Here is a 27,218-nt window from a genome sequence, read left to right as displayed (position 1 = left end):
TAATTCTGGCCCCGAGTATCTCTGATTATTATTAGTGCATTTTTGGTAGCCAAGGCTGTAAGTTTGAAGTAACATGGCGTGGAGCTGGAGGAGCACAGCAGGCCAGGCAGCATCAGAGGAGCAGGAAAGCTGACATTTCAGGTCTGGACCCTTCTTCAAATTGTTCTAGGGTTGCTTTCCTAAACCTTAGGTTAAAGGTGCTATGTAATTGCAAACTGTTAACGTTGCTTACTTAACAGTAGGATGGGATAGTGTGTAGTGAGAGAAACCGTGAGCTACCATGAGTCAGGCAAGAGAAGGAGATGGTTGGGATCGTAAAGCTATATATGAACAGTAAGAAACTAGCTATAGTGGATGAGATCTTTCTTTGCTCTTTAATATTTGCTTCACCTTCAGATCAAGTCTGTTTGGAACTTTCCACTGAGTTGAACAGGCATGGTTTCATTTCCTTTTGACATCCATGTAAATGCAACTGACAATTTGTGAAGTATAGCCCCATTATTCTGGCATTAGAGCAATCTCTAGCCTATACAGAGTATGAGCACAGGAACTGCAAATTCCTGTGAATTTTGAAGCAAAATGCAGAGAGATTGTTAATTTGTGAACTTGAGCATGAAATATTGAACTTGGCTTTTTGTGCTTTAAAGAACTGGCTTTCTTTGAAAAAAAACGCTGCATTGTTTCTGATGCATTTTCTACAACAATTGAGTCTGCCTCTGAAAGAAATATGGTGTAATGTACCATACAACAACAACAAAAATAGAGAATCCATAAATCCAGTGCTGGCACCAGATGCAAATTTAAGTTGAATCCAAGTTGCACTAATAGGCAAAAGTTTATAAATGAATCTGTCAGATTGATCAGACAATCTGACTTGCTGCAGTATCAGCCAAGTGAAGTTTCTGTCAACACACTTTTCACATATACAGCCATCAAATGGAGCTGTACTGTGCACATTAGATGATTTAACAAGGTCACTGCAGCACTGAGCCACCCAAATAACGATCCTCGAAAACTGTGTGAGCTCCAGTGCACTATCACATCGGAGTAATATTCATTTTGTTGGCTGACATGGTCCAAAAAATGCCAGCAGTGAGGAGGTATTTCTGGGCATTGAAACACAGTGCTGATTTAATGTCTCAATTTGGGCTCTTGCTTGGTTTTGAAAAACAGTTAGAACAAAACATCATTCAAGCAACGTTTCACATTGAACAAAGGTGTTGATGATTAGCAGACAACTCTCATCTATCATCTCGGCTGACAGCATTGTCAACTCACAGATAGCTGTCACATGTTGATGCTGAGCTTGCTTCACTAAGAGCTGTGGGTCTGTAATTCACTTACAATCACATGATCCCTGGAGCTGTTCATTGTTTTTACTGGCTGCACAGAGGGCACTGAATATCCTGCTGCGTGTTCCCAAAGGAAAATCAGCTCTTTTTTTTCTTTGCCCCTCTAATAGTAGAAAATACAGCTGTGTTTCAATCATTCCAACATTTGCTCCTATTGATTGTAGGCCTTTCCACATGATTCCTGGCTTTTATTGTTAGGGTCTGTTAAAGATGGCTGTCATCACCAATTCAATATTTTCCATGGGATCTGTATTGTTTGTGGCTTCCCCACTGTTCAGAATGAAGCATAGAAATGTTTTCCTTTTTTTACATTTTTCAGTTTTTTTTAATGTTTGTTGCCAACTATCTTCATATAAGGTGACATTCTGTGGACAGCTGGCAAATGTGACAGAGATACAGCCACCTGTTGCAAGCCATCTCTCGTCTCTGGCAACAGCTGTAGTTGTCTTCCTGTTGTTGATGAAACAGTCCTGTGGTATAAATGTTTCGTGCACTGAGGAAGACTAAATGTCAGGTTATTGAGATGAGCCCACTTGTCCCAAAGGTTTGGTTCTAAAGGTTCACTAGGAATGATGACCATCAAAAGTTCAATTTATTTCTAACCTTACTTTTGGTTCTTGGAGATTTCATTCCCTGAAGCTTTGCAATGTTATAGATACAAAGAAGTCAATATTGTGTGGCTAGGAGGAGACGGAAAGGGCAATGAATCAATAGAAAAAAACCAAGTCAGCAGTAGTGTTGTACAGAATGTAATGCCTGAGTGATATTAAAAGAGATCGAGTGGAGTCCTCTATGACACAAGGCAGATCATCTTCTTAGCTGCGTGAGCAGGTGGGAGGTTTTGACTGGAGGCGTCACCTGCAAATCATAGAATCACTGAATCCCCACAGTGCAGAAAGAGGCTATTTGACCCATCGAGTTTGCACCAACCATCTGGACAACATCCCACCCAAACTCAGCACCCCTACATCATAGTGTTTTTACCATGGCTAACCCACCTAGCCTTCACGTCCCTGGACACTATGGGCAATTTAGCATGGTCAGTCCACCTACCCTGCACATCTTTGCACCAAAGGAGGAAACCAGAACACCTCGAGGAATCCCAAGCAGATATGTGGAGAGCATTCAAATTCCACGTAGACAGTCACCCAAGGGTAGAATCCAACTGGGGGTGTCCCTGGCACTGTGAGTCAGCAGTGCTAACCACTCTGCCATGTTGCCACCCCAAGTGGCATCGGGGAGGGAGAATGGTTTCTTTTTATGTAATACAGTAATCAGGCAGTCTAATCATGGGGAAATATCCAATGATCAGGGGCGTGCAGGGATTGGAACTGGGAAGGCCCTTTTCAAGGTTCTGCGGGACTGCAAGAATTTCAATGACAGGCACAGTTTTATAACTTACCTTGACTTTTTCTGGCACATTTGGTCCTCTTGCCGTGTTTCAGAGCTCCCATTCTGTTGCAGGCCTTAAATTTATATCATTATACAATGACACCTGAATTTTAAGCGCTCCCCATTTGTATTGGTGTTGATGGCAGCCAGGGACTGAATCCGCATAATTAATATTGTGTGATGGTGGAGAAGTTGGCACTTCTCATGGTTGGTTCTCAAGTCGTTGGGATTTTCAACCCTTTCTTGCCCACCAAAGGCGCAAGTAAGAATAGAAGCAGGCTGTGATCAGAGCTAAAGTGTATGCCAATATAGAAGCATGACACGGGGCGTGGATGCTAACCGGCAAATAAAGCCAGGGTTTTTATTTGTTTGGTAATTTCTGCTTTCCATTATTATCTCCAGTTGTTTCTGGGAAACCTTTTCTGAAAAATGTGGTTTAACAAATTTCCTCCACTTCCTGAATGCATTTTGTTTTTAAGGATGTGTGTGAATGAAGCCAGGATCGATGTTCTACAGGTCCTGTCTCTCCTTACAAGCGTTATCATACTTGGTGACATTTCTCTTGCAAAGCTAGATACTCTATTTCTGAATCAATCACAGAGTCAAAAACTGGTGCTGAAAGACTTGACGAGACTGTGATTGACAGGATGTGATTTGCTTGTCGTAATAAAAGGAGCAGATTTTACACTTGTGGTTTCCTTTTCAAAAATGAGCAAGACTGAAGTACCTTCAAAATTAATACAGTAGAATATTGATTTTCCCAAAATAGAAAGTTTTCCAATAATACAAGACTTGGGCTTTTCTATTTCGGGCAGTTTGCAGGGTTAGTAGCTTTCACTGTCAAGCTTTAAGCTAGGTGGAGGATGAGCAATGCATTCCTGAGGCACTCCTGCTCAACACCAGCTTTGCTGAGCAGAAAAGGCCAGCTTGAGATTCCAAATGGCCTGAAGATTCCATTCATGCTGCAACTTCAATTTAACTGCTGAAAGCTGACATACTGACACATCATCAAACACAGTTACTCTATCTCATTAACCACTGTGCTTTGGAGGCTCCGAAACCCATCCCACCTCAACTCCTAACACTTGTTTTGTGCTGGGAGTTGTTTCCTTAGGTCTCTACTTGGTTTTTCACTCGCATCTGCTGTCTGTAATATTTTTCCACTAGTGAATCCACACAGTGAAAATGACCTTGACCTTCAGTGAACTGCCTGCTCGGGTTTTTTTCTGCCATATGGCATCCCATGCATACCACCCATGGCAGTTGTGCCCCAAGTTAATGTCAGAGCTCGTGTGGTTTTGGTATCTGACTCAACCTCAGATGGGAAGTTGGTGAGAAACCGATACAAATTCTCCCTCTATCTGTGTTAACTTCACAACAGATACAAAGCGGAGAAAGATACAAAAGTAGAAGACAGGTTTACAGCTTGTACGAGCTAAAGCACCTATATAAGACCATAAGACGAAGGAGCAGACATTGCGCTATTCAGCCCATTGAGTCTGCTCTGCCATTCAGTCATGGCTGATAGGCTCCTCAATCCCATTCTCCTGTTTTCTCCCTGTAACCCTTGATCCCCTTGATAATCAAGAACATATCTATTTCAGTCTTAAATGTACTCAATACCCCTCATCCTTGCAATAAATTTTAATGTGGTCAACATGCACGTACCGGCTTGCTCATCAAACATCACACTTTCATCCCATATGTACAAAACAACTTTTGCTTAAAGACAAAAAGAAAGTCATTTTATCCTGCTCCTGTGCTGCTGCTTGGCCTGCTGTGTTCACCCAGCTTACCACCATGTTATCTCAGATTCTCCAGCATCGGCAGTTCCTACTACCTCTGTAATCATTTTATCTTGGGTTGCTTTGTCACATTTGCCATCTTCTTACCCTGCATAGTAATTAAATGCTGATCTTTTTATTTGGCAGCAGTTGGGCCTCGTACTCTCACATGGCACACCTTTAATTTAGTTGTAGAATAATTAGAGTTATGAAAGATCAAATAAGCCAGCAGATTTTGAAGGATTGCATTTTAATTGTAAAGAATGTTACCTAATGAATCAGGGCAATTGTTCAGACTCTGCCGTTTATGCCTTGTGTGCCTCCAAATAAGGATGGGAATTCTGGGAATCTTTCACCCAGTATACCAACTCCGGTACGGTCAGTTCTTGTGGGGAAGTGTATTCCTTCAGATGGTTAAGATGAAATTGGCCTAAGCTAAGGGGCTACCAGTGGGAGAAATACGTCACTAAGGTACTCTTTAAACAAATATTTAAAAAGGTTTCACTCGACCAAAACAACTGAGGGTTTCTGGTGCCCATGGAACTATATCCCGTGTCCTTGTATGGTTTTGGAAATCCATTCAACTTTGTGAGAAAGCCAGAGCATTTTGTCATGAGGATGTTATACAGTATTAAATATAGCCTGTGGAGGCTTATAAAAGGGACAGTGCCTCCTTTACTAAAACAATCATCTTTAATGAAGCTTAAATTTATTATATTGACATTAAGTAAATATTTCTAAGACTGATTGTTTACCTGACAGGACAGAATGGTTATAGATGCTGGCAGGCTGTCATCTTGAAGTAGCTGCGCACCTAATAAATTGTGCTTGCCAGCGCACTTGAGTGTTTTAAACAAGACCACCTGGGACTTTACCCTCATCATCCATTTATTTAAAAAATAATCAAAATGTTTAATTGATACATCCTTAAGTCTGATTTCTGTCAGCTCATGTCGTAAAGCTGCAAGATGTGATAGCAGGAGAGGACTGCAAGAGTATACATGTGGTAATGTGCAGCGACATTCTCAGCATAAAGGCTGTTCCCAGCTGAATCAATGATGAGGAAAAAAGGCACTCTAGCTCGTACAGGCGGTAAACCTGTCCAGAGTCTTCTACTTTTGTATCTTTCTCAGCCTCATATTGGTTGTGAAGTTAACACTGAGAGAGGGAGACTTTGCATTGCCACTAACAGCAATTATAGAGGGAATTAATCATTACAATTTCTGTCTAGAAGAAAACTGACCTGAATTTGTGTGTGGAAGAAAAGATATATAGTGAAAGGACCTAATGGGACATACAACTAAAACAGAGTAATTGGAGTCTGCTGTCTTTTCACTTCCCAGATAAAATATGTGAAGTGACAGCACGTTAGTTTTAACTGCTCAAAGTCCTTCGAAAGTGTAATTTGAATTTCTTTGGTGATGACTTTAATAGCGTTCGCTTAAAGAGTTTGTTTTATCTCCACAGACATACTTCAATGACAATATCCTGACTCTGATACGGACATTAGTAACAGGGGGAGCCACACCAGAGCTGGAATCAATGCTGGCTGAAGAAAATGCCTTGAGAGGTGGCTACAGCACACCACAAACACTATCAAACAGAGACAGGTGTCGCGTCGCACAGTTGGCTTTGTATGATGGGCCCTTTGCAGACCTTGGGGTAAGGTGAATCTATTATTTTGCTCAGTATGCCACTCTGTTCCAATGAAAAGTATCTAGTACTATTACTCAGTAAAGGCAATTTATGTATATTTAGCATAAGCTGGATCACGACATGAGGGAAACAGGATTAGAGAACTGCAAAGTTTGTGTGGAACCATATGCATCAACACAGAGCTGTTGGGTTGAATGGCCTGTGTTTGTCTAAATTCTGTGCATTTTAACACATTGTAATAAGTAATTTGGAATTTGTTGTGAATGGATTAGTAATACATTGCTTGCTGTATTGAGCCATCGGTGCTTAAATATGCAGTGTCATGGAGCTTAGTAATGCAGCCCTCCCTCTGGGGAGGGACAAGCAGATCCATGGCCAGGCAATTCTCCCAGTGAAATAGAGAAAACTAACAAACTGATCTCACTGTGCCATGCCTATAAATGCCACAGGAAGTAATCAAAGGCCGAGGGTGATCTGACAGCATGTGGCTCACCATTCTCTTGGTCAGAAAATGGAGTCACACATAGCACAAAGAGAATTAGAACTTGCAGTTAATAACTTTTATCAAGATCCTAGAAATACACCCTTGGTGGCTCATTTGTTACCATTTGTTGTGGAGCTAATTTGTGAAGTCACGGTTAATTTGACCCTGTACACCTACTGAGTTAGATGCAACCGGCTATTGAAAAGGGCAGTACAGTCTGGAAGCCCCTGGATTAAGAATAATCAGTCACTCAGGATTTGTAGATCTGTATGTAGAGGTGTATACGATTATGAGGGACATGCACAAAATGGGTAGAAATCAGCTATTCCTTAGTTGAAGGCCCAATAACAAAGTGACACTTTTAAAGTGAAATGGAGAAGTTTCAAAGCGAGCTGAGGAAAATGTTTTTCTCCCAGTGTGGCGGGGATGCACTGCCTAGGAGGCTAGTTGAGGCAGGAAACCTCATAACCTTTAAAAAGTACTTCGATGTCTTTGAAATGTACTGTGAGATGTCGTAACACTCAGGGCTTTGGGCCAAGTGCTGGAAAGTGGCACTAGTGTAAATTTAGCTTTGTTTTGGCTGTAGAGATACAATGGGCCAAAAGGCCTCTTATGTGATTTTATGATCTGATTCCTATTTCACAGCCCATGCTAGAACCAGATGTTGGTGAGGACAGGGAACAGTCGTCTCCAATGTCCTTCTGCTGAATAAACTGCTGAGTAACTGAGCCCGCAGTTAAAGAATGTATGAATGGGTAGCTGATAGTCATGGAGTCATATCCAAAAGGGCCAAAAGAGAAGAGGGAAAGTTAGCAAAAATGTATTTTCATGCTTCACCCATGAAGAATATGAAAAGGTTATTTTGTTAGTACCTTATATAATGCATTGTAAACAGAAAATGCTCACTTTCAGTGAATGTCGGCCAGTTTGTATCTGATACATTGTATTTTCAAAACTAAGTACAGTAGTGAAGCTATACCAACGAAGCAAATCATTTAACACTGCACCGCACTTGAAGAACATAGCCCACTGAATGATGAATTTTCTTCATATCCCAACAGCAAACATTTATAGTTCAATAATTAAGAGAATTTTTCTGGTGAAGTAGACAGTCCATGTCACTACAAGCTGAAATTGAGGTGAGGTGAAATTTACTGTTCTTGACATCAAGAACATAGTTATGCAGCGCGGAACCAGATCCTTCAGTACAACCAATCTGCACTGAATGTAATTCCAAACTAAACTAGTCCCATCTGCCGTATCCCTCCAAACCTTTCTTATTCATGTACTTATTCAAATGTCTTTTAAATATTGTAATATTTGATCAAGTATGGCAATACAATACAACAGTGCATCCTAGCACCCTAGCAAATCTAGAACCAGTGGAATTTGAGGCAAACTCTTCACAGGTTGGAATCATACCTAGCACAAACAAAAATGGTTATGGTTGTTTGAGGTCAGTCATCTCAGCCCCACAGTATCTCTGCAGGAGTTCCTCAAGGATGTGTCCTTAGCCTGGTCACCTTCAAGTGCTTCATCGATCACCTTTCCTCCATCATATGGTCTGACATGAGGATGCTAGCTGATGCTTGACCAATGTTCAGTTCCATTCACAATTCCTCAGATACTGAATCAGCCCCTGTCCAAAAGCAGCAAAATGGACCTGGATCGAAACCAGGTTCCTGGAATTAAATTCTTGGAATCCTATCCCTACCAGCACAATGGAAGTATCTCCACTACATGAACTGCGGTGGTCAAGAAGGTGGCTCACTAATTTTCAAGGGCAATTAGAATCATAGAATCCCTACGGTGTAGAAGCAGTCCATTTGGCCCATCGAGTCCACACTGACCCTCCAAAGAGCAGCCCACCCAGACCAACTTACCCACTCCGTCCCCATAACTGCATTTCCCAAGGCTAATCTACCTAGTCTGTACATCCCTGAACACTATGGGCAATTTAGCATGGCCAATCCACCTAAACTGCACATCTTTGGATTGCGGGAGGAAACTGGAGCACCAGGAGGAAACCAGAGGAAGTAGACACGGGGAGAACATGCAAACTTCACGCAGACAGTCGCCCACGGCTGGAATCGAACCTTGGTCCCTGGCACTGTGAGGCAGCAGTGCTAGCCACCTTGCAGTCACTAAAATACAAAACCATTTCTATCTCATAGTCTTTCAATTTAATACAATTTCTTTAAAACAGCACTATATGAAGTGCCAATGTGGTCAGACTTTTAGAGGACTATGTACAATTTGGATTCCCCTATCCAAGGAAGGATATTCGTTAAAGAAGGTCCACAAAAATTCACGACATTGATTTATGGTCGGTTGGTCAAAATTTGCAGGAGCAAAATAAGAAATAGATATTCTGAAATATTAAAAAAATCCTAGTGCACATGACAGGGCAGATGCTGGCATGTCTAGCATCAGAACTCATCATTTAAGGTTAAGAAATCAGCGTTTGGGATTGCAATGCGAAGACATTTCTTCACTGAACATTATGAAATTTTGGAATTCTTTAACACAAAGAGTGATGGATGCTCATTGAGATCAATATAAATTTGGGCACCCAAGAAATCTAGAGATATGGAAGAGATTAGGAAATTGTTTTAATGTAGTAATTTAGCCATGATCTTTTTAGGTGTTAGTTTTGGCTGAAGGTGTCGCATATGTTCTTTGCTAAAACTGGATCAACTCAGATCTGTGGCAGTGTCAAACTCTACGACAATACATGGATAGTCAAGTGGTTGAGAATCTGATTCCCCAAAATGCAGTTCCTGTGCTTGAAGCCCGGTAGTTAAGCTGTTGACTGGAAGGAACAGTGACATGGAACACTTCATTCAGTTTCAGCGGAAGAGACGTGGATTGTCAAGAAAGGACCATTCTTGTCTTAGACAGAAGTTCTTTCCTTGACCAGTAATAGAGATGGCACCTATCCCCCCTTTCTAGGAGGAGTAGCCGAAGTAAGAATGGAACAGAGAAGAAGTAATGTTTCTATTGACTATTCTATGACTTGTAAATCATTTACGCAGTGTTTGTAAGACTGTTCAATCTTATGGCAGGATTATGAGAGCAGATTGGAGAGGGCAGCATGTAACATAAATGCGAAGTCACAATGTGCAAAAGTGATAAGAGATATTGATTTTCTTGTGTCCTTTCTGTGAAAATGGTGAACCCGGAAGTACTAAGAATAAGACTATTTTGAACAAAAATGAATATTTTGAAGTTTATATGATTTACTAAATACAGGGGTTCAGTGTGCCATCAATTATTTGATACTTTTTCTAGTCAGTAAAGAGGACTATTAGAATGTAAATGTGCTTTAAGATATTCTTTATGAATTGATCCTTTAAGTGCCAATCCAAAGCAGATTAGTGTTTTTAATTTCACTACCATCAAATCATCATTCAATCCTACAGAAAAAGAGTATCACAAAGGTTTCAGTCAAGGGAACATTCTGAATTGACATTAATGGATATACAGTCATTAACCCAGAGTACTTTAGCAATCATGTCATTCTGACTGTGAGTTAATTCAGCTCTTTCAGTGTCATGGGTAGTAACTCCTTTTCTCATGTTGCTTGCTGCTGATGTTCATCAATGCCTGGTACTAGAACCAAAATATTTTACAGCATAAATAGAAGCAAAAAGAAGATTGGCTCTTTCTAGTTTACTCTTGACAGACTCAGATGGCAACACATTCTTTAATTCTCTGAAATGACTTTGTCCTAGCTCTAGATTTGTGTAATATATATATAAGAAGCCTTGAAGAGAGTATTTCAGCGAGGATTACGTCAGAAAATATCTTGAAATGCTTCAGCAGATGAGATATGATGAAGGTTTATTCATACTTTTAGAGAGGTTCAATAGATTGAATGCATGTTCTTGGAATCTGGTGCCTACTTTGAACAGTGAAACCTCAAAAGTGCATTGTCATTTTCACTTTGGTCGCTGGCTCTGGTGAGTGAGCAATCAGTACCACCAGGATTTCAGCTCAGCACAAGTGGTCGCAAACAGCCAATTAAACAGATTGCTCTTCACCAACATTAATAATTGTTAATGATAAATACCTGGTGTGTGCTGCTGGCTTGCACTTGTATTTCCAGTGCATTTCTCCCAAAATTTGTGCAAAGAATAAAAGAAATTCATAAAGCAAATTTGTCCAGTGCCAATTGGGTTTCTGCCAGCCTTTGTGAACTGGGAGTTTGATTTGCCACCAAACCAACCTTCCTGGAATTTATGACCTTGATGAATTTCCGCTAACTGCAGGACCTCAAGCGTGCTTTGAAATTTAAATTTTTCTTCGGCATGGGGCTGTAGTAGGCATCTTGTAAGAGTTTTATTTTGTTACTTACCAAGGAACGGACAATACCCACCTAACTAGTTAATTGGTATATATATTTTTTAAAGTTATATACAATCTGGTCGCTAACAGTGAACTAGACACACTAGCTAACAAGGCGTAGAGCTGGATGAACACAGCAGGTCAGGCAGCATCAGAGGAGCAAGAAAACTGATGTTTCGGGTCTGGACCCTTCTGAATCTGCACCGGCATTTCGTACTACCTCTGAGTGAACTAGAAGAACTGATTATTTTTAATGATCGGTATACTTACTGCACTGGATGAATAAAACTGCATCAGGACACAATTTTTAAATATATTGAAATATATGCTAAATCGCAAATGCATCCTGAAATATTACCTATCCCTAAAGATTTTTAGTTTGACCCTATGCAAATGAACTTGAGCAGAAATTGAGAAAAATCAAATTTATTTGCTAAATCAACACTGTTTTGAGCAGTTTGCCCTCAGACTATGATCAATCTCTTGGCCAAAGTTTTCAGAATTTTTCTGAAAATCATTGCACATGCTGCAAAATGAAAATAATTTGAAGCCAACTTTCCAGGATGCTTTGAAGTAATACTTGACTTGCACAGCGTCACAGCTTTTGATGTGCAATGTAAATGCATTTACAATCTGGGTTGCTTGACGTGAGTTATTTGCTTGAAGCTAGGAATGGTGGCTGTTAGAAGTGGTTGTGTATTTTGTGGTTAGCAAAGTAATAAAGGAAACATCTCTCATGGTGATGCTGCTCAATAGTGCATGTGATTAGTCTCTCCACATCTGGCAGAATTGTAACATTACACAACTGGCACAGACATTCCCACACTTGTTTTACTTGTAGATGATTGAATTTTGTTGAATCTGCTTTGTCACAAACTTTTTATTTCAGTTATTAAATCCATTTTATAAAGCAAATGTCTATGTATCTCATTTGCTGAAATTCATTTTTCCAAATTACATTTTGAATTCAGGAAATGGTTGGGTGGTGGCGACAGTGGTATGCTCAAGAATAGCCTCTGAAAACTAAGAGATGCAGATATAATCTCTTATGCTTTCTCTTTTGCCCTAGGATGGTGGCTGTTATGGAGACCTGTTCTGCAAGGCCTTAAAAACATACAACATGCTTTGCTTTGGAATTTACCGATTGAGAGATGCACATCTACGCACGCACAGTCAGTGTACTAAGCGGTAAGTCCCAAATGCTTCTGTCAATGTCCTGATGATGATGTTTGTGTCCCTTTGACCTAAATTATTTTGCTTCTGATAAAATGTTTGATTTGTGTCATTACTACCGCAAAGACATAAATCATCTGTAAGGCCCTTGCTGTCAGAGTGCGCTGAAAGAATTAGTTCAGTTGGATTTGAGTTGACCATTGCCAAGTTTTAAGGAGAAATGGCATAAATTGCAATGCTGGCAGAATGTCATTCACTGTAGACAGGGAGTACGTAAGATGAGAGTTTTATCTGTGATATTTATTTGTTGCTGTTTAATAGAAGAATTGGATTAAATCAAATTTGACTTGTTTACAACAAAATGCTGTGACAGATGCCATGAACACAGACAATGGCATCCAAGGGTACACCAACACAATTTGATGTTACATTCTTAATTTAACAAATTTTAAAATGCCGCGAAATCAATCCTGATCATTCTAGGCCAAAATAATGGTAACTATCCCAAAAGTCCTTTTATGTACTGTATTTCTTCACATTTCTAAAGCTCAAAATGGTTGTTTCTCTGAATTTTATTTATCTTGGGAATAAAGTCCAGGTTTGAAAAGCATTAGCACAACAGGTAGCAAGGCAAACACTACTGGACCTCTTATATCCTTTCTGGCTTTCCAAAAGTATTTCTTCACTTGAAACAGTGAAAGCCTGGAATTACTTGTTTGGAGAAATGCCTATGTGCACTGCAACCTTTCCTCTACTCTGACTTACAGTTATGTGTCATTTGAGATTTTCATTGGTAAAAACAATTATTCACTGCCTGAAATACCAGGAGTGTGCAGCTGCCATTATGTAAATATTCATTACCTTAAAAGATGTAAATTACAGAAAATAGTTAGAATTAATTCTACAGGTCTTTGGCTCCTAGGTGAGGCAGTGGTCCAGTACTGGATCCAGTCTATCAAATTGCCACAGAGTTAAGGAATCAGAACAAGTGAAAAGTAACAACTCTGTTCTTGGTGCTGGCCAAGGAGTGCCATCCTAGAGCTCATTTGTAGAAAAGCCAGTCATGTAAAATGTTGAGGCCTTGAAGACCCCCTTTGAACCCACTCTTAATGTTATTTATGAAAGGTCATATTGAGCTCCGGAAAATATTGATCTGTATGGAGCTGTGGTGAGGTGTGTGACTGGATTTTGAATCTGAGTGAGATCATCTCATCCATTGTCCTAAGAGTAAGAAATCCCTGTGTGTCTGCTCAACTTCTGAGGGAAAATAAATTTGCTATCAAGAAAACTGTTGGCAAGTACAGAAACTCGAAAGTGGCTAATCTTCAGCTAAAGAGCACTGCTGGGAGAACTGACAAAGCTATACTGTGAGATGGTTCAGGCTTTCAAAGCGCAAGACGGTGGAGAAAAAGAAGAGCTGTTTATCAAAGGACCAGCACAAAGATCAAGGCCAGAGTACTGGATATAAATATTACAGAAGGAAATATGTCCAGCATGAGATAAAACAGTTTTCTAACAGCAAGAAATCATCTTGCATACAAGTATTTCACCGCAAAGAAGAGGAGCATATTAATACAGGTGCTGGTGAGACATCAGATGTTGATTCTGACAAATCATTCTGCACACTAGAACAGGTAAGTGCCAACAAGTCTCAAAGTACAAAAAAAGGTTTGTGACTGCAGGAAAATATCAAGTTAATGTGAAATGATTGATAAACGTCAGTGTTACATGCAATATCATGCATTTCACGGGCAAGTAAAGTTGCTCAAGACAATGAAATTGTGAAGGTAAAAGTTGAGGCTCCCCGAAGAAACAATATTTAACCCAAGAGGACAAACTGAGCTGAAAGTTTAATGCAGTTGGAAGAAAGACAATCTGCACTTCCAGATAATGGATCCTCAGCAAAATCCACTCAACTAGCTAAAACAAGTCAACAGCTTGGACTCCTAAGACTACATAATTGAAAGGAAATTTCCAGTATTTTTCATGGTGACAAGGTGTTGACAAATTAAAAACTTGTTCTCACAGGTCTTGAGTGTCTTCCAGGTCAACATCATAGAAGCTCTAACGTGTAGAAGCAGGTCATTTGGCCCATGGAGTCCACACCAACCTTCTGAAGGACATCCCACCTAGATTCACCCCATCCCTGTAATCCTGCATTCCCCGTGGCTTACCCACTTAGCCTGCACACTATGGGACAATTTAACACGGCCAATCCACCTAACCTACATATCTTTGGACTATGGGAGGAAACCGGAGCACCCGGAGTAAAACAACACAGACGCAAGGAGAATGTGCAAACTCCAGACAGACAGTCACCCGAGGGTGGAATTGAACCAGGTCCCTGGTGCTTTGAGTCAGCAGTGCTACCCATTGAGCCACCGTGCCACCTATTTCATCTTGAGGTAAATGGAAGTGTGAAAACAACTCTGGACCAGAATTCCAGCTGCCCTCAACTCCAGCCTGAAAGACAAGAAGGCCAATCTTGAAAATATGGGAGTAATCATAAAAAACAGACTGGTTCAGCAACAGTGTAACATATTTCTTATGAGGCAACATTCAGTAGGTTGGGCCCATTCTCCTCAGGTTTCAGAAGACTGAGCAAAAAGCTTATTGAAGCATGTAAGATTCCTAAGGGGCTTCACAGTATAAATGCTGGGAAGTTACGTCTCTTTGTCGAAGAGGCTGTAACCAGAGACCGTAATCTCAGAATAAGGGTTTGCACACACTGGTGGCTACAACTGTCATTTGGCATTTCTGCCACTCCAGAAGAAAATCAATGCAGACAGCACGAGATAGTCAATGATTTTCCAGGATTGGAAGCTGTCCGGGATAAACTGCAGGTCTGTGGATACCGAAATACAATGGAAGAAGCCATCACAGATTGTGGTCAGAATCTGATGAGACTGCCAAAGAGAACTTGTCATGTGGAGCTGAAGCTGAACAAGAAAGAACTGGAACTGAAGTTGATTGATGTCAAGTACATAGGTCAATGACTGTGGCTAACTGTGGTTTATCCTGATCCTTCTAAGGCATGTGTGGAGAAAAAAATACAGCAACAATAAATGAGAAGGGGGACTGATGATTTGTGAACTATCTGGCCAAATTCTTGATCAATTTGTTATCTGCATATAAATCCTTATGCAAGCTGGCAGCAAAGGATATTCAGTGGTATGGAGCACAGAACAAGAAGCATTCTTCAGTCTCATCAAATAATTAGTGATGACAATGGTTGCAATGGTCAATATGAAGTCGCTGCAGAGTGATGCCAGAAAAAGAAGACTTGGAACAATCCTCATGCAGCAGCATCTTACAACCAGAACATCAATGCATGGTAAAGAGTGCTGCACTCAGATTGAGAAAGGTTGTTTGCTTATTTTATTATTTATATTGTCTTTGCTTATGAGCATTTTAGTTAGTTTTTGTTTGAAAGAGAAAAAGTGTTGTTAATCTCTTGTCGCAAGCTACTTCAAAGCGACTTTCTGTAACTGTTCCTATCTGTTGCAAAGCAACTGTAAGAAAGATTAAACGCTCAACTAAAAACAAAATACTGCAGATGCTGAAGATTTAAATTAGAAACTGAAACTGCTGGAAAACCTCAACAGGCCTGGCAGCAGCTGGGGAGAGCAAAGCACAGTTAATGTTTTAAGGCCATTGACTCTCACCCAATGCTAGCTTGATCTCATCACGTATGAGACAACTCATATCGTGGCCACTTGCACCACTTTGGAACTCTGGCTGTGCACCTGGACAAGTGCTGGCAGTCCAGAGTTGCCCTTCACTGTTAATGTCGTGGCACCGCAGCCGGAACCCTTTCACAGCATAAATGCTCCTGCAGGAATCTGTCCTCTGATTCTGTTATACATCTGGCTCAGGTCAAGCAAACTATGTAGTAAGATACTAATCCAAATACTGCAAGAAATAGCGATGCTGGAGTGGCCTCAAACCATTAAGTACACAGCTGTCACTGTAGGAATGTGTTGGGCCTGCAGAGATGAATTGATTGCCCAAGATGGCATCTCATTCGAAGAGATTAGTGTCATTATCCCTAAAGTGATAATGACACTATCCCTGAAGTGATGAGCAAAGAAATGCTGAAGCACATTCATTCGAGGTATCAAATAATTACGTCTAATCTGAAGAAGGCAAGTGAAGTACTTTACGGGATCAATATGGGCAGTGAGACAAAGAACCATACCAACCAGCGCTGTGCTTGTGATAAATATCAAAATAAGAACCTAAAGAGTTGTGCATGACTTGTGACATTGCAGACAGACAAAAAAAAGACAGACAACACAGTGCAATTAATTTTCAGTTCATGCATGGATGGTTTTCTATCTAAACAGTGTGTGTGGGTAACCTTCAATGTTTATCCTTTCTTTTGATGGATGTGCCTTTATGCATTTATGCCTTTTGTGTTCTTTGGTTTCTTTGGCCAGGTGACCTCTGAGATTATCTTGGCTAAAACAAAGCTTTGTGCAGAAGCCATTTTACCCACCATCTTTCATATGGGCACCTCCTCAATTAAGGCCATGTTTAAGTTCATAGCCCTAAAGTTGTAACTTCCGAATAACTTATAATAAAGACCATACATTAGATATAAAGACTGGCCTGCGATCATTTAAATCTCAGGCAGATCTGGTTTCTCGGAGGCAAATTACATTATATAGTATGTGTAGATTGAAATGAGCAGAGTGTTGGACTCTGGAGCAGTGAAGCAGGAAGGATTTGCATGCAGAAATGGACACAACTGGAACTGTAGGTATAATTATCTTTTGTGGTGCCTTCCTTGTTGAGCTCTGGCTTTCTTCATCAGGCCCAATGATCAGTGCCCAACTGGTGGAGTTCCTGTCAGACAGACTGTGTCTTCTGTTGATGCAACATCACGAATTATACTCTACACTCCAATAACAAACATGGTCAGTTCAAGTCATAATGACTAAGAATGCCAGAATTGTACAGGCTTTTTCTAATTCAAAAGCAAGACTAGTTTGTGGAAACAGTTACTGGAGCAGTAAAACCTGGAGGGTTCCTTGCTGTCACAACAGTGTGTGTTCCCAGCAACAGGTTTGTTTTGCCATTTCTTGTTAGATAAAAGAACTAAATGTAATGGGTGTAGCTACTCGATATGTCTCTGATGTTCTTGATAGTCACTCAAAACTGTGATGAATGCAAATGGGTGAGTATCTTTGACTGAAAACCCAAACATAAGAGTTTCCTGCAGGACTTGCTAAATTTAGTGGGAAGAAGCTGCCGACATCTTTTTGAACTGTTTTCCAAGCACACTAGCTAGAATGACATTCTGACATTGTAAGGGGCTTCAGAGGTCACCAGGTGTAGGTATCAACGTTATGGAGTTCCAGTTGTCTGTTAGGTTGTTGAGCCGAGTGGATTCACTTCTGGTCCTTCACATCCACAAACAGTGCCGATTTCTCGGCAACAAACCCAAACAAACAGGCAAAACGTGTCCAGAAACCATAACCATTCTCCCCTACATCAAAGACATTTCGGAAATGACTGCCAGACTACTCAGACCTCTTGGCATAATGGTAGCCCACAAACCCACCAACACACTAAAACAGCAGCTAATGAACTTAAAAGACCCTATACAGACAACAAGCAAAACAAACGTCATTTACAAAATACCTTGCAAGAACTGTGACAACACTACATTGGACAAACAGGCAGAAAGCTAGCCACCAGGATACATGAACATCAACTAGCCACAAAAAGACTTGATCACTAGTATCCTTACATACAGATGAGGAAGGACACCACTTTGATTGGGACAACACATCCATCCTAGGACAAGCCGAACAGAGAGACACATGAGAATTCCTAGAAGCATGGCATTCCAACCGGAACTCCATCAACAAACACATTGATTTGGGGCCTATCTACCACCCTCTGAGAAAAAGAGCAGGAAATGACATCACCAACCCAAGGAAACCTAAACAGATAAATAGAAAGCGGGACATAACACCAGCACTTCATTGGAGGCTCACTGATGATGTTACCTAGAATTGTGACAAAATGTCTGAAAATGAACCTTCCAGCCTAGCGAGCAAACTCACATCCAGAACCTCAACTTGAGCTACAAATCTTCTCAAAACTCGCGAACAAACAGTGCAATACAGATAGATATAATCCTTTCCTGCATCGTTATACTTGCTAGCAATTCTAGGCCACAATGCATTATTAACATTAAAAATAGCGGCAAGATTTTAGTAAGTATTCTGTTTCCTCAGAAAGCTTGTTTGTTCACCCTCCAATCTGCCAACATGAAAACCAGGAGTTGGATTAGAGGGAAGTTTGAGAATTTAATGCCTTTTTACCTTCCCATCTTCCCTCTTAGTGATTAAAATTCAACCCATGAGATTATAAGTAGGAGCAAAGTACACAGAATCTATACAGAAAACAATTGCCTGAGATCACACCGGGTCAGACACCATCTATGGAGAGAGAACAAGCTAACGTTTTGAGTCTAGATGACTGTTCCAAGGAAGAGTCACTGGATCTGAAATGTTAGCTCTTTTCTTCCGTCTAAAACCAAAAGATAGGTTGTGGTCAACACTGCATCGATTACTGGAGATATTCCCCAAAAAAGCTCTCTTGTTTTCTGTCCGAAGTAACGTTGAAAGTGAAGGAGATGTTATTTTCACAGTGTTTGAAGTGTTGCTTTCTGCGTAAGTACAAACATTGTCAGTTTCAGTGAGGTCTGACTAATGTTATTACACAGCATTTGGGAGAGGTTTCTTTTCAGACTCGATTATCTTTTACAGGCATTCTGCACAAATTACCTGTTAAACATATCACTCAAACAACATCAAAGCTCCAGCCTTTGTCCTGTTATGTTCTTGGTGCACTTTGAAGAGCCTTGCATTTCCTTCATTCAGTAATTTTCCCACATGTTCTGTGTTCTTCACTGTTCACATAAGCTGCAAGTATATCACCGTGATATTGCTTAAAAGGTTCAGAGTTAAATTGAATTTTTTTATGCAATGTAACTTTAGCTTCATGGTGTTATGAGCCCTGTAGAGCAAGTGTCACCCAAAATTACCAAATTTATCTCATGACCCATAAATGAAGAAATTACACCCAATAAGATTCCACTTTGAGATAATGGGAACTGCAGATGCTGGAGAATTCCAAGATAATAAAATGTGAGGCTGGATGAACACAGCAGGCCAAGCAGCATCTCAGGAGCACTGATGAAGGGTCTAGGCCCGAAATGTCAGCTTTTGTGCTCCTGAGATGCTGCTTGGCCTGCTGTGTTCATCCAGCCTCACATTTTATTATCCAAGATTCCACTTTGTATAGCTTTTACTTTAGCGTAAATTAACAGGCAAGTTAAGTGGTTGTGATCTATGAATTGCATATGAAATAGTCGTTACAACAACTTTTGTAACTAGATTCACTAGATTCCAAACATCTTTATTATTTTCTGTTGCTGTGGTAGCAGACGATGAATACTTTTACCACTTAATGCATTACTGTGACACTATTTACAATTCCTTGGTCAATCCCATTCTGTGTCTGGAACATAGAATCTTTCACTTTTCTCATTCACTAGACTTGGTCTTTGGGTCACTGACTATTCCATCCAAGCGGTATAGTCATTACACAAAAAATCACTCCACCAGAGCTGAATTTAAGACTTGATGTTATATAATCCCAAGTGACTCCTTTTACTAGTTCCTTTTTAAATAGTCTGTGCAGCTCTGAAAAGCATATACATACAATTTACCAACTCTCAATCACTGTTCTAATTCTATCTTCAGGTTTTATGGGTTATGGGAATAGGGTAGGGGGTGGGTCTGGGTGGGGTGTTCTTCGGAGGGTTGGTGGTAATCCAATGGGCCGAATGGCCCGCTTCCACACTGAGATTTCATGATTCTATGATTTTTGACCTTTATAATGGCATTGCACACATTGTTCCTTACGAATATGCCTTTCTACTGTTGCCCTGCTAAAACTCTTCATTGCCTTGGCCTACATGGCTTCTAAATCTTAACTTCCTTTATTGCTGATACTGCTTCCAGTGTAAGGGTTCCAGATTACACGGGGTAGTATTTCTTATTATTCAAAAAAATTAAAATTGATTACTCAACAATAGTGCAACCTTTCTAAAAATAAAACTCTTTCAACCATTATGAAAAACATCTCCACGTTCTGCGGATATTTTTACAAACATAGATGTTTTAAAGAAATTGCACCATTTCCTTGCTCTCGGATCAAAGATTGTCATAACAGACAGATGATCATTTCCAAGAACAGTAGTCAAGTAATGGATTGTGTGTATTCTCACTTTCCTAACGTGAAGCACTTTATGGAAACTTTGGTGGGCGATTTTGACCTAATTTGACCAACCCATCACAGCTCAAACATTCTGTCCAACCATGCACTCCATTCGCAGAGTTATTAGGTAAATATAGTAATTTTGGTTTATAGCTGCCCTCCAGCTAACACCATGAAGCTAAAGTTACATTGCACAAAGAAAATCAATGGAGAATAGTATCAATTGGAATATAAAAACTAATGTCCTAACCAATCCTGCCCAAGTTACCATATTGCAATTGGGATACCATAATACACAATTAATACAATGATGTTTCTGAGTATTGCATTTTGATGTAAGTTTTATCTCCTTGTTGCAACTTTAGACAAAAGCAAAAAATTTTGAAATGGGTATACAATACTATGGCCCTAATGTGCATCATAATGTGCCAATCCCTTGGACAATTTACATAGTTCATTTATATTTCTTCTTCCTCTTCAGATATGTGATTGCTAATCCACATTATGAATTCGAACTAGTCTCAACGGATGTGATCTTCTGTTTGATGCAATTTGACCATAATGCTGGCCAATCTCGTGGCAGCTTATCGCACTCGTCTCATTCCTCACACACTTCCAGTAAGAAAAGCTCGTCTGTGCACTCCATCCCGACCACCACCAACCGTCCAAACCGCAACAAGACTCGGGATCTCCGGGAAAAGCAGAAGTATGTGCTTGACCCTGCTGTCTGATGAAAAAACTGTTTGTGAATTTTCATCTCTGTCTCTTCCCCAGTGCAGAGCTTCCCTTTGTCACGGACTGTATCACATATGTCTGCACATGTTTGTGTGCATGCATGTGTTTGTCAACAGATTTCATCGCTCATCTCCTGCAGCACAACAGCAACAAACGAGATGGATCTAAAAACCAATCATTACCAACACCAGTTAACTCTGAGCAACAACTACTGACACGCTTGTGTTTAAATCATATAGTTACTTAATGTTTGTTACTTCACACAGAGCATAATAATAGTAATTATTTAATGCACAGCATTAAGAGTACAGAAAAGGGTAAGATTCTTATAATTATTTTAAACTGAAAATTACTTACATCCAAATAGGCAACTCCTAAGAAAAATTACTATTGTCCTCTTAATAGTAGTAAGGACAGAGAATTTTAAATTCATGTCATTTCTGCATTGTCAATGATTCAATAGCATATTCATATTAGCAAAAACACAGCTGAAAGAGCTTAGGTGGGGGACAGAGGGGATGAATAGAATTTATCGAAACACGCAAAGCATTCTCTATTTCCTTGATTTGACTATTAAATTGTCAACTATTTTTGTGCCCCCAAAGAATCAATGTCAATTTTTTTAAAAAAAATTAAGGTTATATTTCATAAGGTAAATAGTCAGTCATGTTTTTCTGGGATGGTTGAATGATGTGAATTTTGGCAGAAAGAAGTAAAGAAAAGAAAATAGTCTGTCAGGCACTTTTCTACAGTAGCCATTACATTCTACAGTTTGTATTCACAAAGACAGTTAAACATGTGTCTTTGTGTGACTGTCATAAATACGATTGGCATTTGCTGATTTGTTGATTTTTCATAGAAGCAGGACATTCGCTTTCTGTGTGGAAATGCATTTTTATTTAGGAAGCCAATATTTGTAAGATGACTTTATATTTCCCCCATTTGGTAATATTTTCCTAAAATAATGTTTACACTATACCACTATTTCATAGCATGGGCTTGCTAGTGGGTGTGCATTATGGTTAAAAGAAAACTACTAACCATAGTAGATTTGCACTGACACTCTTGTTTACAGGAAATTTTAATATTCTATTAGACAGTGTCGGTGAAAGTGCTGAGTCCAAAATGTGATAGTTTAAGAAAATTGTAAACTTACCTAGAATATTTACTTACTTTTTCTCTAAAGTGCTACAAGGATGACTAGAATGAGCCAAGGTATGACTATCAATGGTTTTGCATGATATGGCAATTGCCGTGGGTTCTTTCCATATTTGTCCTTGTGAAACTTTGTTAATTAAAATTTAGTAAAAAGACTTTTTTTTAAACAAATCAAATAATTTGTGTTTGTTTATGCTTTCTGGCCGAAATGAACTGTCTGCTGCTGCTGTCGCTGTGGCTTTGTCCATGACAGATGTGATCCCGTGTGTCCATCATTTTCCTGCTTTTTTGCATGTGGTGTCTTGCTGCTCATGTGATTGCCCTGTGACCAATTGGATTCTGTCACTGTATGCAGATTCTATTATTTAGCTCATTGTTCTGTCTGAGACCAACAGGATCATTTGATTTTGTGTTGATGTCAGCTGAGCAATTAATCATCCTGTTCACACAGTGATTTTGCGAGCCTCCATTCTCATTCTTTCTTGAAAATTCAGTTTGCTGAAATTGATGTTTTAGTGAATTAGTCATTCTGTATCATGTATCTGTTCCTCCATACGTTTCTACATAATTTGTCAAGGAGGAGTGTCAGTGTGGGATACATCACAATAAGCAGCATTGTATGGATAAAAGCATTATAGTGCAACTCAGGACTGAGCATCAGTTCTGCAATATCAGACACAAATCACCATGATGCTTTACTCCTTACACTATTGCTCCGATGTCACTTGTCCTTTTCAAACGACTCCCGTGTTTTATGTATGTGTGTGCATATATTTTGCTTTCCTTGTTTGAGTCCCAGCTGCAGTGACGTTCCATGTTGCTGACACTGCTAATATTAGTTAAACTAGAGATCTCCTCAAAAAGTTAATGTACTTTAAACAACCAACTGAATCCACTCCTTGATCCAACTAACTGTTGTGGCTGCTGTTTGAGAATTTGAAAGTTTAACTTAAATATATGGAACTGAGCAAAATTGTTTTTTTAAAGCTGAAGGAGGATGACAATGAAATCTTACTCTTAAGTGCCTCAGCTATGGAATAGTAGTGATCTTTAACGTAGGTGGCACAATAATGTTAAACATTTTTAAAATGGAGAAATACTATTAAACTTGCCACTGATCTGAACTGAACCCAACAACCAAATAAAGGGCGGTCAGTTAGAGACTGGAGACATTTCTGAAGTTGGTAGATGTGACTGGGCTCCAGCCAGTCTGAATCACTCATTCCCTGTTGACTTGGAACACCCGTAGCTTGGATGAACTGATTCACTGTTACTGAGATACAGATTTTTGAAAAAAAATTTTTTCATTACTTTTTGGGTAAAGTTTCATGGCCTACTGAGTGGAACATATTCCACCACTCCCCTTCCTTAAGTCAAAGCTCCACAAGACTGAATTCAAATGCAAATGTTAAAGAAAGAACTGTGGTCTATAAATCACAAAAATCACCCATATTGACATTGCACGCCTCGATTCTTTCTCCACTCATCTAGTACTAAAACTTTTACCACCTCTTTCGTCACCTCCAGATGATCTTACTGCAATGTACCCAAACTGGACTCCTGTAATATAGCCCAAAGCGTCAGCTTTTGTGCTCCTGAGATGCTGCTTGGCCTGCTGTGTTCATCCAGCTTCACACTTTGCTATCCTGTAATCTTGAGCTGATTTGAAAGTCTGTGGTATTAGAACATAGAACAGTACAGCACAGGACCAAGCCATGTCTGTGGTTCTGTCCTTCAACAAATGCAGCTCTCAGGCCACTCCTGACTTTATTGAACTACATTGACCCTAAAATTCCCTCATCCGTTTAGTTAAAAAGTTCATGCTGTGTTTCATGGCCTTGTTCGTCCCTCAGATCTTATAATTCACCTCGGAACACCAAGTTCTTCAGACTCTAATCTTCTGCGCAATATAGCCTCCCAATGTTTTGAACCATTTAGATTCCTCTGTCTGGAGTTACCTCCCTAAAACATTCTGACTCTCCTTCTCCTTCCTTTAAACTCCTGCCCTTCAACAAGGTTTGGTCACCTCTATTGTCTTCTTTTAAAGTTTTGCACCATTTTAACCTGATTAAGTTGCCACAAAGTACATTGAGATTTTTTAGCGCATGAGGGCACTATATAAATGCAATAGTTGTTACATGCTGAAGTAAACTGTTCCTTTGTTGATGAAGTGTAAACGAATAGATTACATTCACACTGAAATATTTCTAAGAAATGTCAAGCCAGATTCTGGTTAAAAGTTAATTGTTTACAGCTAAGATAATTAATAGCGTTTGCAATTTTTACATTTCACCACAGTAGGGCACTCTGGATATCGCTAACAGCGGAGTTAATGATGAAGGTCAGACACAACTGATATCTTGATACTGTTTGTCCTCTTAGATAAAACCTAGCCCCACTATGAGACTGAGTGTCAAGATTAGGTACAGAAACTGTGCCCAGCTACTGTGCTGGGCCTCAAAAACTAAGGCTAGTACACTAGGTCAGCTAATTATCCCCCCCCTCACCAAACATATGGAGGCAGAGTTCAAATACAACGCCAGAGGGAAATATTGGATATTTGTTGTATTAGTAAATATCATCAGTTAATCGGTTGATAACACTTTTGCTTTAAGGCAGACAGTTGAGAGTTCAAACCCTACTGGAGGTTGGAGGTACTGTATTTAAGATGAAATGTTAACTCAAAGCGAGTCTGCTCTGTCATGTGAACATAAAAGATTTCACACCACTGTTTTGAAGAACATCAAGTAAGCAATTCCTGGCATCCTGGCCAATACTTAACCCCCAGTTATAACCTCGAAATAGATTATCTGATAATTATCACATTGTTGTCTGTCAAAGCCTGTTCTGTACAATTTAGCTGTTGCCTTCCTTGCATTACAACAGCGCCTACAGTTCAAAAGTGTTTTGTTGGTTATGATACAGCTTCAGTTGTGATAGGCGTTATATAAATGCAAGTGAGAAATCTTTTTTGAAGATCTATTTTGAGTACATTTGAGCATTGTAGAAATGTTGATGATGCTTATGAAGGCGGGTAAACTTTATCTGTGTGCCCATTGGAGACAAAAAAGTATTATTATCATTATTATATATCACCCCTTGCCACCCTTCTCCTGAAGGTGCTGATTTCTTGCTGGATTATGGTTTCCTGGGCATTAGTCACCTGGTGTCCAATTGACTTTAATGAGTAATTAACTTTTGAAAATGAATAATTTATTCTCCCAGGGAATTACAACCAAGCTTGATTCTATCTTCACCTGTTGTCCAAGCATCTATTTCACTTGTAAGAGTCACAGATTCAGGCTTTCTTCTCTGTCCTCAAAGCTGTCGAGGGGAATTGTAGCAGTCTCACTGCTACCCAGCTACACCCAGGATGGTGCTACTCTGGCTCAGCCATTACACTGATCTGGCAGAGCACCATGGATAATATCAATTGATAAATGAATGGCATTGTCAGCTCCATACTGACATCAAAGATAAAATTTGATATGTTCCAAGGGAGTTACAGTCTAATCCTTGCAGAGCTGAGACCACATTCTCAATGTGGAGTATGCCAAACATTGAATTCTTCCCAGACTGAGCAGGATAAAATTCTTTTCGTGCTTATAACAAGTGTAGTTAACAGTGTTGTTGTTCATACATAGACATCAGGGACAGCGTAATCCTGAGGCTCAACAGAATAATGAACAGCAACATCGGAGTGCTGATTTTATACTGACTTGTTGCTGCCTGGCCTGCTGTGTTCTTCCAGCCTCCTGTTTATCTACCTTCGATTCCAGCATTTGCAGTTTTTTTTGTCTCCAGCACTGACTTTTGTTCTCACTGTTTGGAAGCAAAACAAGAGTTCATTTTAACATTCAGAATCTGTTTCCATTCTCGCTTTGTCATGGAAATCAGTTTGAATCTTATGTCACTGGCTTTCATCTGATGACCCTTACCCTGAAGACTGAACTGATTACCCCACAGAGGTCTCCTCTCACCAAACTTCGCTGTCGAATCAGTAACGAATGGCTTTAACCATCTCCACCTTCTTTCCAGTTGGTAGATCTTCAGTTTTATGCTCCTCCCCAGAAAAAACAACTATCTGTGGAAGTTTGGAAATTTTTACAATCGTGAGATCAAAGTGCAAGCCACAGCTCAGATTCCCAGTCGGGGTGACATCGAGCAGGTGGGCTGCGTTCGCATGTCAGTGCACAGGAATTCAGAATTACTTTCAGCTTCTGCTGACGTGGGAGTACTTACTGTCTTCAGTAGAATCACAGCAGGGTAATAACTCTGTCTCTGTCCAACTTTAGGACAACAGGAAGCAGTTACTCAAAAGTATGGTGCTTTAATCAAAGCAAAGGAAGTAAGTGCTGTGGCTCTTTTGTGCTTCTTCCTAGTCAATTTGTTCCCCAGGTTTTCTTTGTTCTTTTGCCACCGAAGCCTACAGTGGGGCAGTGGGTTGTGTATTTGACCTGGGTCAATTCATTTGGAGAAATCATGGCTGAACAAACACTGGGATCTGTATTTTTGAAGAAAAAAACAACTGTGGAATGCGAGCGTATTAAGACAAAACATCCTTGTGCTTATCACTGTTTCTATGGATATTTTTTGACTTCTTTAGGAAATGTTTGTGAAATTGTTTATGCAACGCCCCACCCCCACCCCCACCCTACTTTAGTTACTGAGTAATGAAATAGAAAAGTTTTAGCTCAGCTCTGACTCTGCCATAGATGCTGCCTCATTTACATTGCAAGCTGGCCTCTGCTGCACCAGCAGCCAAAACAAAATGCATCCATAACCTCATTCGTGCACAGCCTTTAACAGTTTAATTTTTTGTGTCTGTGATGTGAAAGC

The 27,218-nt window shown here is 39.9% G+C and overlaps 1 protein-coding gene and 1 long non-coding RNA gene across 12 annotated transcripts in view; one reads left to right on the top strand and one right to left on the bottom strand.

The window, feature by feature from the left end:
• The window catches only part of kcnma1a (potassium large conductance calcium-activated channel, subfamily M, alpha member 1a), an 828,270-nt gene that overhangs the window by 768,870 nt on the left and 32,182 nt on the right, over positions 1 to 27,218 (top strand). For 10 of the 11 annotated variants that reach the window (XM_059640355.1, XM_059640354.1, XM_059640351.1 and 7 more), the window contains 4 exons: positions 5,996 to 6,190; positions 12,085 to 12,203; positions 20,968 to 21,192; positions 22,408 to 22,436. In XM_059640355.1, the coding sequence (XP_059496338.1) occupies positions 5,996 to 6,190; positions 12,085 to 12,203; positions 20,968 to 21,192; positions 22,408 to 22,436 (568 nt within the window). The remainder of the gene's footprint in view (positions 1 to 5,995; positions 6,191 to 12,084; positions 12,204 to 20,967; positions 21,193 to 22,407; positions 22,437 to 27,218) is intronic. The other variant, XM_059640352.1, reaches the window with a different exon arrangement.
• Positions 20,898 to 26,704, bottom strand: LOC132206367 (uncharacterized). Its single transcript, XR_009443015.1, has 3 exons — positions 26,318 to 26,704; positions 26,099 to 26,201; positions 20,898 to 21,385 (listed from the first exon to the last, which is right to left on the bottom strand). It is a non-coding gene; the product is annotated as an uncharacterized LOC132206367 (long non-coding RNA).

The sequence above is a fragment of the Stegostoma tigrinum genome, chromosome 37 (assembly GCF_030684315.1).
Source record: "Stegostoma tigrinum isolate sSteTig4 chromosome 37, sSteTig4.hap1, whole genome shotgun sequence".
NCBI classification, from domain to species: Eukaryota; Metazoa; Chordata; class Chondrichthyes; order Orectolobiformes; family Stegostomatidae; genus Stegostoma; species Stegostoma tigrinum.
Note: the sequence above shows the minus strand (reverse complement) of the source record. Positions and strands in the feature narration are given on the sequence as shown.